Here is a 16,733-nt window from a genome sequence, read left to right as displayed (position 1 = left end):
CGAAGTCTACAGGTGGATGTCGCGCATGCACAATTATGCCAAGCTCCTGAAAACCGTAAAGACAAGCACGTCAAGTTAACGGAAAACGAAACTACCGCATCCTGTCCTGATCGCCCTAAAAAATGTTGTGTAAATGGTTAATTTGATGTGTATTTGCACACTTTTATGGTGTTTCACCCTAATCGGTCTCCCAAAAATGAGCCTACTTTCAAGTGAAACTTTCAGTGGGCATGTGAAACTTTCTCCTGCGCATGCGAAAGTTTCTGGTGTGCACCCCCCCCCCACACAAATGTTTTTTCCCGTTATGGGGCTTCGTACCATAGTGACCAACCTCTTGCAAGTGGACCTGATGGTTGTGGAGCTATTCTTGATCTATTTTGGGTATGTCTGTCAAGTCGAGGCACACCCCATAGCATACATAGGACTTAAGAGATCTCCATCTCCACCTTGCCTCTATCTGTTTTCGGGTCTAAATTATCAAAGTAGTAACAGAACAATCTGGCCAACATGGACTCCAACCCCCTCCGCCAAGAGGCTCCCCTGTGTGTAATTCCTAAGATTAATTTGTTGCAGAAATTAGGAAGGTTTTTGATCATCCCATTAGCGGTAGAGAAGCCACTAAAATGCTATTTACCCTGAATCCAGGCACAAGATCAGTATCAGAATATGCGGTTGAATTTAGGATTTTGCCAACAGAGTGTGGGTGGTGAGTTTGTGTCATATTAGCTTGTGTTTGTATGTGCTTTGATAAAAATCTGCAATAAAATCACATAAAATTCAAGCTATATAATGCTTTTGTAAATAAATTTAGGTTTTGTTTTTACTATACTCATTTCCAAAGCCAATCACACACTTATAAAGTTATTTATAACATGATAACAAAATGAAAAATCAATCAAACACGGACCGTTTTTGACTGTTTTTTTCACATTTTGATTCTGGAATCAAAAACTTTTTTTCTGTGTTTGGTTTTGACACAAGTAGCAGATTTGCATTTGTTTTGGTTTTTTTGTTTTTTTTTGTTTTTTTTTGTTTTTAAATTCCAAATGAATTATGGATTATCTGATGATACCCAACCTGGACTGATATTCATACAATACCAGTCAGTATAAAAATGTATCAGAATTATGGTCAGAATAGGTTTCAATGGTGTTTTGAGTGTGAATTTATGCTGCAACAAAAAGTGTAGTGTAAATGCAAGGTGCTTTTTTGTCAAAGACATTAACATGACTGAAGAAATCTAATTCAATTCAAAATTCAATCTAATTTTGCAGAGTGGAGGAACACTGATCGACAAAGCAAGTTTGAAAGGTGTGGAGGATTTGCAATAACTGTTGTGAATTTAGAAATCATGGCAGAGAATTTAGATTATGATTGGGATTATAGTGGAATGGAGGGCAGGGTATCTCCTCACGTGTGCCGCAGCGGAGACCTATCAGCTGTTGAGCTGTCACGTCGTGGTTGAGCCGCTGTGGCTTAGGTGTTTCTCCTCTTCACCTGTGCGACACGCATTTAACTCTTGACGGTATGTTTGTGTGATGACGGCAGCTCAAGCCACTGTCATAAGTACTGTTCAGCCTCTAAATATCTCTTTTCATGGCAGGTTTAATGTGTGCGATCGGCGTCTGCCAGCACTAACCCCCCCGCGCCGCTGTCGGCTGGCTGCTGTTTTGCCTGTTGTTTGGTGTGGCTGTTCAAATCATCCAGCCTACATCCAACGTTAAACCGTCGACTGTGCTGTTCTGGCAGTAAATTGGTTAACGTCTTTACCCTGGTGCCCAATGTATGTGTTTTAGGATTTTAAATATTGCATGTAGCCTATTGAGGGTAAATCATTTTTGAAATTACTTTTGCTTTGTGTGGGTTGCTTTGCATGTTTTCTTTTGTTTGTTTGTTTATTTTTGGTTAGTTATTAGTAGTATTTTGGTTTAATTGTTTGCATGTTTATTAGATTGATACGTTTTAGATTACTTTTGAGTAATTTTGTTTCTGACAGTTTTCTTTTGTTTGCATTTGTGTAGTTTGCTTAGTTATGTGTTTAATTGATTTACCCAATTTTGCTATTTGCTCTTTCTTTGTGTATTTTTTGGATTGCCTGAGGGATGTGTGTGTGGGTATGAATGTGTGAGTGTGTAAAACATTTTTAGTGAAAAATTGTTAAAATAACAGACTGCTAATAAAAATTAATTGAATTTGTACTCTGGACCCAGTCTCAAGCCCTCATTAGCAAACAAACTTGTGCATGTTAATCACTGTGTAAAGGGTTAACCTAATTCTCCAGGTGCAATTCCTGGAGTGGCGTTGTTGGCAACCGATACTCAATTTAATGTACTAACTTTCTTACCAGCTTATTGTGTGGTTGATTTGATTAGAATTGTTGTACAGTATTCGATTACCTTTAGTATTCACCCTTCTTAGCCCTGCTTGCCACATAAGCACAGTACTTTGTTAAAGTATCCACTGAGCTTTGTTGTTGTAATGTCTGCTTAGGTTGTTGGTTAGCCACACTGTTAACTTGATACTTGTATGTTTCACACACATACCTGTAGCACATCCCAGTACTAGGACTTGCATGCAGCTAACCCTCTCTTAGCCTTGCATGACATGTGGTCTCAACTTACTGTGTATTTTACCGCCATCTTTTTTGTAGTCCTTGTTAGGCCATGTGGTCACAGGGACCACTTTAATTCAGCCACCTTGCCTTTTTCTGCGCACACAGTTTTTATTTAATAAATCTCTGAGTATATTGGTTGATGTGTTTAATGTTGCACAAGTATTAATATTTCCAACCTCTACTCAGTAGAACTTTGATCCTTCAACTTTATTAATCAGAGTTGCAAAGTAATAGTACCATTCGAGACTGTACCAATACTGGCTATCCTGTTTCAGGGTGGTGCCCTCGAGAAACATTAGTTAATTTAAAGTTATTATTTAACATTAATACTTTCTTAATTTCTGATAGCCTTGTAAACTTCATACCTTATAAACTAACAATACCCCAACAGTTTTAAGGCCCTTGCTTTTTTAACAGTTGTACTCTTACCTTTTTAACTGAGCTGCAAACCCAATACTTAAGACAGCATGCAATAATTATTGCAATAGATTGGTCCACAAAGGATCCACCTGTTGGAGCCTTCATTGCCAAAGAAAAGGCACCTGCGTTTTGTGTCTTCAAATGCAGCCTCTGGAAGATGTGGTTCCTGAATTATGGCACAGTTTATAGATCATTAATATTAATTATTAGATGTTAACAAATGCACACATCATTAAAATCATCAAGAACATACTATCTGTAACTGCGCAAATGACACCATTTGAAATGAAATCTAAAAATGCTGTCACATATTATACCACTGACTGGGGAATCAGAAGTCAGCTGGGCCACCGATGGGACACAAGCAGGAGTCGGCCGGGTCGCCAATGGGACACGAGCAGGAGTTGGCCAGGCAGCCAACTGGGAATCAGGAGTCGGCCGGATTGTCGACAGAGAATCAGGAGTCGGCCAGTCCGCCGACAGAGAATCAGGAGTCATCTGGGCTGCTGATGGGACACGAGGGGTAGTTGTAATATCAACCGGGACCCACGATGCTGGAACTGGTGATGCGGCAGCCAGGGCCCACAATGCAGGAACAGGTGAGACGCTGCCCAGAACCACCAACTCAGGAGTAAGGGAGGAGTCAACTGGGACCCCTGACACTGAAACAGCTGATATGTTGGCGTGGTTGGCGAAGGCTCGTACTCACAGGACAGCAAAGGCTCTGGATAGCTGGGCAGCTAGGGCTGTGACTGGGGCTTTAAGCTGGAGTCCTGGGGCTGAGGCTGCTTGGGGAACCGGCATCTCTGACGTGCGTTTCTTTCCAGGGGCTCCAACCCCTAGATACTCCCAGGAAAAGCTAGCTGGGATCCCCAAAAAGGAGACGGCTCAGGGTCCTCCAGATCTGAATCTGACAGTGGGTCAGCCAATGTACAAAGGGGTTTGGACAAGTTTGTCTCCCCATTAGGCAACTGCACAAACAGGAAGCTGGCATAGGCTGCTGGATCCATTTTTTGGTCAGTTCTTACTGTCATGTATTAAGGTAAGGCTGGACCCAAATGCAGCCAACACAAGGGAGTTGGTGAAAAATGTTTAATAAACAGGAGAATTTTCAAAACTGGTGAACCAACCAACAGGTAACACAGGGGACATGAACAGAAATCTGAAGCACAAGGAAACACAGGGCACTTCAAACAAGAACCAGAAGCACAAGGTAACACAAGGAACTTGAACAGGTAGCAGAAGCATGAGGAAACACAATGGGGTTTAAACAGAAGCACGGGGTCTAGAACAGACAATCTGACATAAAAAAAGGGGAGCACAGAGACTAAATAGACACAAGGGAGGCAAGGGTGATTAAACACAGATGAAACACATTAGGGCGGAGCAGACAATCAACAAGGACTGTAAACAGGACAAAGACAGGAAGTCAAAACATCAAGATGAAACAAGGAAAGTAACTAAAAAAATAAAACAAGAAATTACCAAACTAAAAGTGCAAGCATAACACAAAAGCTCAAACATAAAATGTCCGTCATGGCGACCCATGACAAATGCACTATAATTTAATATTTTTGGTTAACATACAGGCTTGCCAAGACGTGCCAATCTCTCAAATCTCACACCAAAGAACAGGAATCTTCAAAGCTACTCACTATGCAAATTATTGTTAGTTTCCTTTATCCTTTCAGATTGAAACCTATTATTAATGTTTCTCAAAATATGGTCATCTTTAACCAAAACACGATTTCTGTTGCTGAAACTGAAAAATGTGCAAACATTAAGTACAACAGTATTTATTGTAAACATTTTGTTTCAGACAATTTAAGTATATATTCATCATCCATTGTTTAATCAGTGCTCACACTTTGCGCTAGCAGGATATCAGGGATTAAGATGACTGTCACCAATGTTTCAGTTCATCATGGTAGCAAATTGTTTTGAGTAATTTAAAATCATCAACAGTGTCCAATACCTGATGCAGCATACAGAAATAAGACACAGCTAAACTAAACTAAGCCCTTTACAAAAGCAGACACCAACAGGCACAACCACAGTGGCAATGACAGAGTTAAAGCAGGAGGGCCATCCGAACGAACAATTGATTGGTAGCATTTTCCCACATTGCCAACTTTATCTACAGCTATGATCTCCACAATCTGCGAGCAGCAGGAGGCGTTGTAGTTCGCCTGGACAACAGGAGCACTCAGAGAGGTGTATGAGAGGGATCCATTACCCTGTTGCAGGGAGATTCTCTCGATCCCAGCACCGTTTCCATCAGTAAGGTTGGCTAAGAGCTCCCACTTGAAAGGTCCACACTGAGAAACATCCTGAGGGCAATCATCAGCCTGCACACTAACCACTTCACACAAAGGCTGATCAAAATCTGTTATCTGAAAAGAGAACAGAAAAAGGAAGGTGAGAAATGTACGTGTTCTGTGCATGTGTTCTTTGGCTATGTCCAAATGCTTTTGTATTTATTTATTTCACTACTTCCAAGTATGTGTGATCCAGGATGTGTCTGAATACCTTGGTGACAACAGACAATCTCAACACGACGTAATTGGAGTCAACACCACTGGACAACTTGGCATGCACAGTCAGAGTGATATCAGTGCCTGATGGTGTGCTGGCAGGTGCCGTAATGGTCAACGTATCATTAGTATATCTTCCAGTTGTCAAGGTGAGGCTGTCAAGAGAAGACAGAAAAATACCTTTCTTGGTTATAGGAAGTGTAATTGTGTACAATCTATGCACTTGATTTTTATTGAAATTTAAAGATGCGACTTGCGGTTAACTCCTCCTTGAACCGTCACCTTACCGTGGTGGAGGAGTTTGAGAGCCCTAATGACCCTAGGAGCTATGTTGTCGGGGGCATTTTGCCCCTGGTAGGGTCTCCCAAGGCAGATTGGTCCCAGGTGAAGGGCCAGACGAAGAACGGTTCAGAAGATCCTAATGATGAGAAATATCAAGAACCCGAGTACCCGGCCCGGAGGGACACCGGGGCCCCGCCCTGGAGCCAGGCCTGGGGTTGGGGCCCGTGGGCGAGCGCCTGGTGGCCGGGCCCAGCCCGAACCAGCTACATGGGTTCGTCTCCCAGTGGGCTCACCACCTGCAGGAGGATTCAGCGGGATCCAGTGCAGTGTGGATTGGGCAGCAGACCAAGGCGGGGCCCTTGGTGGTCCGATCCTCGGTTACGGAAACTGGTTTTTGGAACATGGAATGTCACCTCTCTGGCGGGGAAGGAGCGGGAGCTTGTGGAAGAGGTTGAGGGATACCGACTAGATATAGTCGGCCTCACCTCAACACATAGCGTTGGCTCCGGAACCCAAGTCCTTGAGAGGGGCTGGTCTCTCCTCTTTGCTGGAGTTGCTCCGGGTGAGAGGCGGAGGGCCGGGGTGGGCTTTTTGGTGTCCCCCAGGCTCTCTGCCTGTATGTTGGAGTTTACCTCAGTGGACGAAAGGGTTGTGTCCCTGCGCCTCCGGGTCGGGGATCGGGTTCTGACTGTTGTCGGTGCTTATGCGCCGAACAGCAGTTCAGACTACCCACCTTTTTTGGAGTCCTTGGGATGGGTGCTGGAAAGTGCCCCGAAAGGGGACTCCATTGTCCTATTGGGAGACTTCAACGCTCACGTGGGCAATGACAGCGTGACCTGGAAGGGTGTGGTGGGGAGGAACGGCCTGCCCGATCTGAACCCGAGCGGCGCTCAGTTATTGGACTTCTGTGCTAGTCACAGCTTGGCCATAACTAACACCATGTTCAAACATAAGGATGTCCACAGGTGCACTTGGCACCAGGATACCCTAGGTCGCTGGTCTATGATTGACTTTGTAGCCGCATCTGACCAGGCTGGGACTGGACCAGATGGTCAAATGCGTACATGAACTGATGAAGCCTCTTGGATGAGAGGTGAAACGTCTTCCCAGACAAATAATCAAGTCCAGTTGTTTTTTCGATTTAAACTCCTTTAGGATACTATGACCTGGACAAATGAGAATATGCACAGGCCAGAAGGCGAAGCTCTCGATTTTCCGGTCGATCTACGTTCCGATCCTCACCTATGGTCATGAGCTTTGGGTAATGACCGAAAGAACGAGATCGCGAATACAAGCGGCCGAAATGAGTTTCGGGTGGCTGGGCTCAGCCTTAGAGATAGGGTGAGGAGCTCGGTCATCCGGGAGGGACTTGGAGTAAAGCCGCTGCTCCTCCATGTCGAGAGGAGCCAGTTGAGGTGGTTCGGGCATCTGGTGAGGATGCCTCCTGGACGCCTCCCCGGGGAGGTGTTTCGGGCATGTCCCACCGGGAGGAGGCCTCGGGGCCGACCAAGGACACGCTGGAGGGATTATATCTCTCGGCCGGCCTTGGAACGCCTCGGGATTCTCCCGGAGGAGCTGGTGGAAGTGGCTGGGGAGAGGGCTGTCTGGACCTCTTTGCTGAGGCTGCTGCCCCCGCGACCCGGATCCGGATAAGCGGGAGATGACGAACGAATGAACGACTTGCGGTTAAGTAATCTGTTTGGGTGGAGTAATAACATGTGACTCACACGAATGTTTACTCCAAATCGTTACTTTGCCGCAACACACAAGTGTTTTTTCTAGTTTCAGACCAACGCAGTTGTAATTTCCCCATCAAGTGCCCACATTGCATACCAATTGCACCCATGTGAGTGCCCATGGGCGTGTTGGGCTTAACATGAGGTGTGGTCAGGTGCATTGTTATCATCTTGAGGCAGTGGAAAGCAATTGCGATATTGACCAACAAAAACCTGGTCTGAAGTCAATGGCACAGTATCTTTTCCACAACCTACCTTCTATGAGAAAGGGAGTAGCATTTTCCCAAAATGTTTACGTATCATTTCAGTGTTGACAAGGACATTTAAAAAAGGAGTTCTTTTTAGTTTCCTCTCCTCACCTGCTTGAGTAGGACATGGAGAAGTTTCTGTCATTTCTGGCACTGATTTCAAACTGACCACCAGAGCCCTGGGTCATTACACTGAAGGGGAGCTTAAAGGTTTCTCCTGGCTCCACACTGCTGTCCACCACAGCCTGGAGGGAAAATGGAAGATCAAGGGAAAAGGGCAGGTTAAGAAGAACAATGTCATTCTTGTAGTTTATATTTATATCATTTTTTAGATACTGTAAGCCTATTATTTTGCTACCCCCATCTTTTCTGTAAGTGATCATCAAACAGAGGCTGCATGAATGGGTAGACAGATTGTGAGGAGGACGTGAAGAGACTGACCTGGATGTTCACTTTGGAGACAGACATCTGGGTGGTAGACTGCCTCTGAAATTCAGAGTTTGACACTTTGTCTGTTCCTTTCAGAAAGACCACAGACTCCCCCTCAGGGACCATGTCAACAGTCACCAGGATGTCTCCGCTACCCATGTCAGTCATCGTACCATTGCTCACAACCTCAGGACCAGACACAGTTACTAGGCCAATGTTTCCAACACTCACTGATGACGGACCTTTCCTTCCCATTACTGAGAGCATCAAGGTGGCAGGCTGGCCTGGTTTCCAGAGGAGAGAAGGAAAGTAGAGAGAGGAATGAGAGGAAAATTCATTTTTGTGGGTAAAAGTGGTTGATTGTTTCAAGAGTAAACCCTAGATTATTTTTAGCATGGGTTGTGGAGAAAAGCCTCGATTTTCACATCCTTTTCATGGGCTGAAATGTGTGATCGATAGGTTGTCATATGCAGCTGTCACTTTGGTGCCCTAATTACTTTTCACCACTAGATAACGATGTTACAGCCTAAGATAACACATGCTCAGCAATTAACTACATACTGACTAATACATATGTATATTTTAGAGCTATCACATGATAATTCATGGACAACACATTTGATATTATGGGTGTGAAACTATCAGAACATGCTCTATGATTGGAAAAAATGCCCACAATGTACAAATATATTACTGTTGTGAAACAATGAAATTAATTTATTACGTATGTTACCTGCTTGTGGACGCCCACTGAGTACTGCAAAACCTGGGTGAGGTCCCTTGAAGCTTTCCACAAAGTTATAGATAAACGTAATGGTACTCTGGCCTGGAAACACAAGCACACACTTACAGTAAATACACACTAAGAACTCAGTGAACCTAACAACTTTGATAGAAGGAGCATCAGTCTTCAAACTTTGCATGGACTGAAAGCAGAGGGAATACATATGCTACTGATAAGAAACACTTTGATCAGCAGATCAATCTGTGGGCAAGAAGACAAAATTTCAACAGCATGTCTGAACAGGAAGTGCAAGTGTAATTAACAAATATACAGTGTCTTACCTGTGACTTTGAGTGTGTATGGTTGGTTGGAGTTAATGGTGATCTGCCATCTTCCTGTCTGCTTGTCAGCGTTGAGACGAATTCTTCTCAGGTTGCCCACTGTCCGAATGGTCCCCAGTTTACCACTGGCCTCAGTGTTGCTCTGACTCACACCTGAAAATGTTTACCATGTATTATTCACCATGAATACTTAGTCCAAGTTAGGGGTGGGCGATATGGCAAAAATATCATATCACGATTTTTTAAAAATAAAATCACGATTTCGATTTTATCACGATCTTAAATTGGAAAAAGAAAAACAGACAATTTAGACCAAAGAACCTTTCTTAACAGATTTTATTTCAAATAGTCGCAGTTTTGCCTGCATGTGCAGATAACGTAAAGTTTAAGGTAAACAACAACAACATTCTGGTTCGTCATGTTACCACCCGACGTGCGAACGGTTTCTGTGCAAACTTTGCAAATTACATTTGCTTGCGCTTGATCAGTTGCGGAAAATCCAAACCAATTCCATATAATGGAGGTGGAATTTTTTTTAACGACCAACTCCGTTTGGCTTTCAGCCATCACTCTCCATGTGCTACCGCTACACACACATAAACAAGGAGGCGGGTAGGAAAGCGCGTCACTGCCCGTAATTCGCTATGATTGGTCGGTCAGGTTGACGACGTCAATACGTCTGGTGCGTCGGTGCATCAGAATAGAACTGCAATTTATAGAATGTGCCCTAGACGATCCCACGATCTCTGCAGTTTGAAAGATCGTCTTCACGTTGTAATCCTTCACGATCTAATATCGTCATATCGCCCACCGCTAGTCCAAGTCTATCATAACAATGTTCTTAGCAAGACAGATGGACATCCAACAAGTCTCATACACATGAGTTACAACTGGTGGAAACATTGCATTGAGACTGGCGAGCTACCTGCAGGGTTGGTCAGTGTGAAAGTAATGGATGTTCCTGTGATGTAGATGGTGATGTTTTGAAGAGATTCATCCAGTATGAAGGGGAAAGTCTCCTGCTTCCCAGAGTTCCTTGCCCGCTGAAGAACTGTCACCTAAAGCAGTACGGAGAGCAAGAGGAGAAAACTGAATGATTTTGATTCTTCAAACTGGTCCAACCACTAACGGCCTGCTACCTGCTTTAGATTGTACAGGATGAACCAGTGGAACTGCAGCGTCCTACCAGAGCTGAAGTAGAGGTGTCAAGGATGACGTCTGTTGCCTGAGGCAACTGTCTCTTGGACACCTGGATGGCCAGGCCTCCAGAGGCCACAGCCAGATCCTTGTAGTCTTCAAAGGAACCAGTACCGAGGGAACGACGACGCCTCCTACTGGCCGGGGTCAGCAGGAATAACACCTGTGGAGATTAGTTCGTGTGGAGATTAGACCCCCAGCTTTTCAAATTAAATTCACATAAATACACTGAGTGAACATTTGTCATCATTGGTGTCAGTCAGTATTTACTGTTGACTTGGTGCTCCTGATGAGAGCAAGAATCGTGTCCTTGAGGGCGATGTCTTTGGGTGTAGCATCAGTGAAAACATAGATGTGGGAGGAGGCTGGGGCACCAGTGAGAGCCAGCTGGAGAAACAAAACCTGGTCAGTTCCCACATCACTACGGTCTCTCAGGGAACCTTAAAAATATCCAATCAACAACCATGCTAGTTACAATGTGATAATATATTAGCTTTAGTACCTGAAGTCCTGACAGACACAGCTCAGGGATATCTCCCCCTCCCTGTGCTGTAAGTTCAGAGATTTCTTTTTTCATCTTATCGGGGTCTGTTGTCCTGATCATCGGTCCAAAACCTACATAAAAAACCAAAAACTTTTTTTCAGATTTAATCCTACGGAAACACTGTGACTGTATGCAGATTTACAGTGTGCACCACAATTTACTTTATTTTTTATGTTTTAAAAGAGATTATTTACTAAAATATAACTAGTATTACAACTATACAGTCAAGCATTACATGTATAACATGCTATAGCATGGTTAGGGGTCTAATACTACTAATGGTTTCCTAAACATGATCAGAAGAGTAGAAGGGTTCATACTGGGGTCATTGAAGGGCACCAGGATGTACTCAGAGGGCTCATCCTGTGTTCCTTTTTTGCTGTCAATTATTTCGTAAACAACATCCCTGGCTTCATCAATGTCATCAGACATACTGCCAGTGGTGTCAATAACAAAGCACACGACCGATGAGCGGGCAATCCCCATCATTCTGCGAGAAAGAAAGAATGAATGTTTATTTTTATCCTATAGTACAATTTTTAGTATGCTTTCTTTCATTAATGCACAAATAGATATTTTTCATATCTGACCGTCATACCTCAGAAAGTCATTGTCCCCAGCAGCTAAGCGGATGTCCTCCAGTAGCTGGAGACTTGCAGCGGTGGCTGCATTCACAGCAGCATTGTGGAAGGCCACGTTGTCAGAGCGATGCTCATCTTTGTTGATGCCACCACGAGGAACTGTTGTGCTAGTCAGGTCAGCTGCACCTCCATGGCTACATTTACCTGGCACAGGACAGAAGGGACAGGTCAAACTGGTTGTTGGTTCAAAATGATGTATAATGCTTTTGTGGGTAGATTGAACTTCCTGGTACAATTTAATTTTGTTTGTCTTGTACTCTAGGTCAGACAAACATGATTTTAAACACCTGGTTAATGAGTGGTGCATGTGAATTTTAATGCTTTATTACAGCCCGTTAAATACTGGGGCAACTTGGATGTCTGAGTAGAGGTGATGTATGTTATTTATTGGTTAACCGTTATAGATTATCTATAGGGTGTGAAAGGATTAGTTTGACATTTTGGAAAATACACAAACTGTACAATAAATATGAAGCTACAGACGGCAGTAAGTTACCTTGGATTAGCATAAAGGCTGGAAACAGGGAAACAGCTCCAAAATAAATCGTAAATACGATGATGATCTCAGGAAGTGATTTTAAGAAGTGACTGCTAGATATTAAAAGCCCACATACGAGTGGCATTGATCTAAATTAATTACTTAATTCTAAATGTACATATCAGCATTCTAGCAACATAAAATATTATTTGTTCAACCTTCTTTAAATCACAGTAAGTCAAATAATTTATGGTTTTGTAATAATCTCATAAAAATGTTGACATGCTGGGGAAGTTAATGTCCTCCTTGAGGTCAGTTAAAACTGTTTGTATTTAATGTGATGGATTTTGAGGCTGCATCTGCACATGCTGTCATGGTAACTGTTGCCTTGTGTTCCTAATGAATGAATTTATATGGGGTTATGTATCTGAATGTGGTTTGGAGATATATCTGTCACTGATACCTTTAGGCTTGGCGGAAGAGTAGATTCCCATGTAGCCTGATGTGAGCTTCTTCTCATTCAGGATGTTGGGGAGAATGGAATTGGGACATGTTCCACTGGCACAGTCCCTGCAGGTGGCAGTGTTGACATCTACGCAAGCAAAGTGTGAACAAGAGACAGGATAAACAATACATTTGACTCCAGACCATTGCTTCACTTCATAACCTGACAGCTGCTGTTTGTGAGTACATCTTAAAATAATCCACAAAAATCTGCATGGTTGGTAGTGCTTAATTTTCATAACATGATTTGGAGTGGATTATTCCACGTATACTACAGTCTCTTGTCAACAGTGAAATATGTGTAATGTTAACCTTGAAATAATTTTTATGACTAAAATGATTAGAAAATCAAGTAACAGCGTAGTAGTTCCAGCCAGTAATTTAGTTTAATTGTTATTAACTAATAGCAGTGGTTTGAAAATAATACACACCCACCAGCCAATCAGAATGGAGCAGTCTCCATGGCCATGGCATAAAGACAAAACAGCACACTCTGCTCTTTGGTCTATACATATTCCCAGATGTTTTACCAAACTACAATGAATGAATATTATCTACTTTATGACATTATACTCAACCCACAGAAATATAAACATAGTCCTCCAATGGAGATGACAAATACACTAATGCTCATACACACACCTGCCAGGTTTTCCAGTGGCTGATCTGGGCGAATGAGGTTGATGTATGGTTCTGTGTATCCCAGCTCCACCCAGTTACTGTGGCTGTAGAAGTCCTGACAACACATGGAAACACACACACATCCACACCTTTATACATACACATTTCATATTCAGTATTTGTACACACAGTAAAGTGAACATTTAAATCTTTTCTTCTGTTTTGTTTCTATTTTCACTTATTCTGCCTCCTTTAGCCTTCATCATTCTGTCTTCCAGTCTGTGCCTGATGGTTATTCCACTTTCTTTCTAATTTTTCATCTAAACTTCTCTATGCCTAGTTGCTCTCTCACCTGTAGTGTATGAAGAACTCTGCCCAGTGTTTCTCTGGCAGCCTGGAAGTTCTCCTTGCGAATGTTAGCCTTAATGGCCACCATTCCCTCCGTGATTAGGCCACGTCCCTGCAGGAATGCCTCTGAGTTGAAGTGGTGTGGAGCACTGAAACAATTTTTCACAAGCAGTAACTTGGTAAGTGTATGGGCAAATCATAAATCCTTGAATCTTTGCAACACACCTGTCCCATTATTTTACTGCTTTTTAATAACTGTTTTGTTTCAATCTTTTTCCCACCTATTGACATAGTGATAGTCTACCAGTCCATTCTGGTTGTAGATTTCTTGAAGAGCAGAGTGAAACTTGGCACCTGACACTTCTCCTTTTGCTGTGGGTCCAAGACAAGCCTGAACCAACTCCTCAGGAGAGGAACCCTGGAGACAGAAGAGACTGTTTACCTTAACAATAGAGACAATTTGGAAATGTTGTTTTTAAAAATTAGCCTATGGAACCTATCACTGCTGCTGTACAAAAGATCCTCTGCTGCTTTCCTCAGAAGAGAAGATTGATACTGCTCTTATATGTCCGTGTGCTAAATACGAAGCCACCACCAGCTATCCTGGCTCTATCCACTGATAACAAAATCCTCATGTTAAGCTAAGCTAAGTAAGCTGCTGGTTGAAGGTGTTGAAGAAAGCAAAAAGAACAGAACTTTCAGCTCTCTCCACCAGCCCAACAAAGCCCTATCACTGCTTTACTGATTCAGGGGTGAAGATGGTTTAACTATGTACTTTCACTTTGTTTTCTTCTTCTTAATATCATCATATATCCAAGTCATGTAGTAAGTCAAGTTTTACCTTATGTGTTACATATACTCTTATATTCATGAACTGGTATACTTAAGTCATACGTATTTAACAAGTTATACTCATTGTGATCCATATGTACTCATTTGCATGTTTTGAGTTTTTATGTTTCCAGTCATATTTGTCAGTATTACTTCTCATTATTCATTACATGAATTTCTTATTACTTAGACTATTTTACATTCTACATTACTTATAGTTTTACGTTTTATTTTCTACATTGTCATGTTATACTTTGAATATTAGGCCTCCTGTAACTTAAAATTGAAATTCAAAGAGGAAGTGTATTTTGCTCAGGGACTCCTGCTGTAAGAGCAAGAAGGAACTGTCCATAAGTCTCAGTAGCAAACTCTTACCACGGTGATTTGTGCAGATTGTGCTTTTCCTTATAGTAGTGCCTGTAGCCTGTCCACACCATATTTCTTCCTCATAACAGCAACCATTACTTTTGTCCATGTAAGTACATGTTTGTGAACAACAGGATGAATTAGTTCCTCAAATTACCGTAAGGCAGGAAAATCTAAAGCGTTGTTCTTTTTCACTTTCCTGACGACTCTGTGCCTTTTTGTTTTCTTCATTTTTTAGATTAGGTTTTAGTAACTCTGTACCACACAGAGACTGCTTTTTGTCCTTAAATAAAGGCGTAAACTTTGCTGAGAGAAGACATCACACACCAACCTAGCTTGGTCCTCTGCACCTCTTCAAGGTAAGCCTCTTCCACATGATGGTTTGAGGTTAACTCGGATTATGGTCTAAAATAGGTTCTTCTTTGAGGTTCCCTTAGGAAAAGGAACTGTATGCAAGGAACTGTTAGACTTAATTTATGATAGGGTGACTAACTATCAGGCTGTCCCCATCAGTGAGGCCACTCCCTGGTGTATCTAGAAAGGGGGTAGAAGAGGAAAGTGCCAACCTCAGGGTCAGGCAAGATAGGGAAGGTTAACCCCATATAGGTTTAGCTCCAGTACAACTGACACTTAAAGGAGACTATTAACCTTTGGGATCAGGCCCACTGCATCATCCAGACCTGATGCTCTCAGCATGGAAAGAGACCCTGAGAGCTCTGCCACCCTGGAAAAAGAGTCTCATTTAGGACAGTGAAGATCTCAAAAAGGGGGCATCTCTCTGGGTGACACTTCTGTGTTTTTATCAAAGCCAAGAAAGGCAATAAGCAAAATTTCTTAAATGTAGAAGTATTCCTTTCAAAATGTGGCATGAACAAACCACGGAGTGAACCTTTATGTGTATTTATGTGTCTGAGCTGACACTCAGGATGAATCGAAACACACAATGAATTAAAATGTGGGTGAATGAGTGTGTATTTCTAAGTGTGCATGTTTCTGTATGTTGTGAGACTAGGTTTGTGCTGTCTTGTACATTTATTAGTTTCCAACCTACCGTGGGATTGAACTCATGACCTGCTGCCTCAACCACTGCCCGACATGTCTCTTTCACTTTATCCAATAGGGCTGTTCGAGTAATGCTGACATGAGTGGACACCCTACCCCCGTTAGGGACAAAGGCCACGGTGGGCCCTGCCATCAGGGCCAAGCCCAGCAGTGCCATTCCCAACACTGAAGTCATGATTAATCTACAGGGGGAAAAAGGACTCATTATCAGTTATCAGGTTGGTTAACTGACAAATACTTGAAAAAGACTGGTAATGAATTTGGTTCAATTGACCCATGTTCTGACTTACCAAATGTTGTATACAAGAAAACAGACAAGAAACAGAGTTTAAATCCTGTGACAGTCTGTTTTAGGGGAAATATGAACATTTTTTATGATCAGCCACAATATAAAATATGGAAACGAAAAGGTGAGAGAAAACTAATTCATTACATCCCACTTCTTGTGATTTTGAGAAGGTTTGTCTGTAGCATCCTTTCAAATATCCTCGTGCTATTCACAGAAAAGGACATTTTCTTTTCTAAGCCAAGACAGATTGTTCAATGTACTGAACTGAACCTGACAGTGGGTCCATAGGTCAAGACACATTTACATTTAGCACACAACAGAAGAATGTGTCGCGCCCGACCGAATGTATTATTGAGCTTTTTGCTTTGTCCTTTTCACAGTTTTCTCAATAAACCTGATTATGTAACTAGTGAACTAAAAGCCATGCGGACAATGGGTTCCAACTCTTATAAGCATTTACAACAAAGTGCTGAGTTTCATCAAATAAAACTGCAACAAACATCAAAAGAAGGTGTTGACTGCAG

At 42.5% G+C, this 16,733-nt stretch overlaps 1 protein-coding gene across 1 annotated transcript; it reads right to left on the bottom strand.

Moving 5' to 3' along the window:
* Positions 1–4,112: 4,112 nt before the first annotated feature.
* Positions 4,113–16,097, bottom strand: LOC111239649 (von Willebrand factor A domain-containing protein 7-like). Its single transcript, XM_022769537.1, has 17 exons — positions 15,910–16,097; positions 13,943–14,079; positions 13,666–13,810; positions 13,335–13,428; positions 12,652–12,780; positions 11,668–11,854; positions 11,390–11,559; positions 11,028–11,140; positions 10,796–10,912; positions 10,515–10,688; positions 10,254–10,386; positions 9,329–9,481; positions 8,997–9,089; positions 8,276–8,547; positions 7,946–8,079; positions 5,564–5,723; positions 4,113–5,427 (listed from the first exon to the last, which is right to left on the bottom strand). The coding sequence occupies exons 1-17, from the start codon at positions 16,093–16,095 to the stop codon at positions 5,044–5,046; spliced, it is 2,781 nt and encodes a 926-aa protein (XP_022625258.1). The 5' UTR covers positions 16,096–16,097; the 3' UTR covers positions 4,113–5,043.
* Positions 16,098–16,733: the final 636 nt, after the last annotated feature.

The sequence above is a fragment of the Seriola dumerili genome, unplaced genomic scaffold, assembly GCF_002260705.1.
Source record: "Seriola dumerili isolate Sdu_G_001 unplaced genomic scaffold, Sdu_1.0 BDQW01003448.1, whole genome shotgun sequence".
NCBI classification, from domain to species: Eukaryota; Metazoa; Chordata; class Actinopteri; order Carangiformes; family Carangidae; genus Seriola; species Seriola dumerili.
Note: the sequence above shows the minus strand (reverse complement) of the source record. Positions and strands in the feature narration are given on the sequence as shown.

What these genes read in the sequence shown, in the direction of transcription:
- LOC111239649 (XM_022769537.1), bottom strand. Translation starts at nt 16,095, where the DNA reads ATGACTTCAGTGTTGGGAATGGCACTGCTGGGCTTGGCCCTGATGGCA. An exon ending in GGTGCCCTTCAATGACCCCA is followed by an intron (nt 11,141 to 11,389) that starts GTATGAACCCTT and finishes TTTTTTATGTAG; the next exon opens with GTTTTGGACCGATGATCAGG. An exon ending in TCAGGAGCACCAAGTCAACA is followed by an intron (nt 10,689 to 10,795) that starts GTAAATACTGAC and finishes TAATCTCCACAG; the next exon opens with GTGTTATTCCTGCTGACCCC.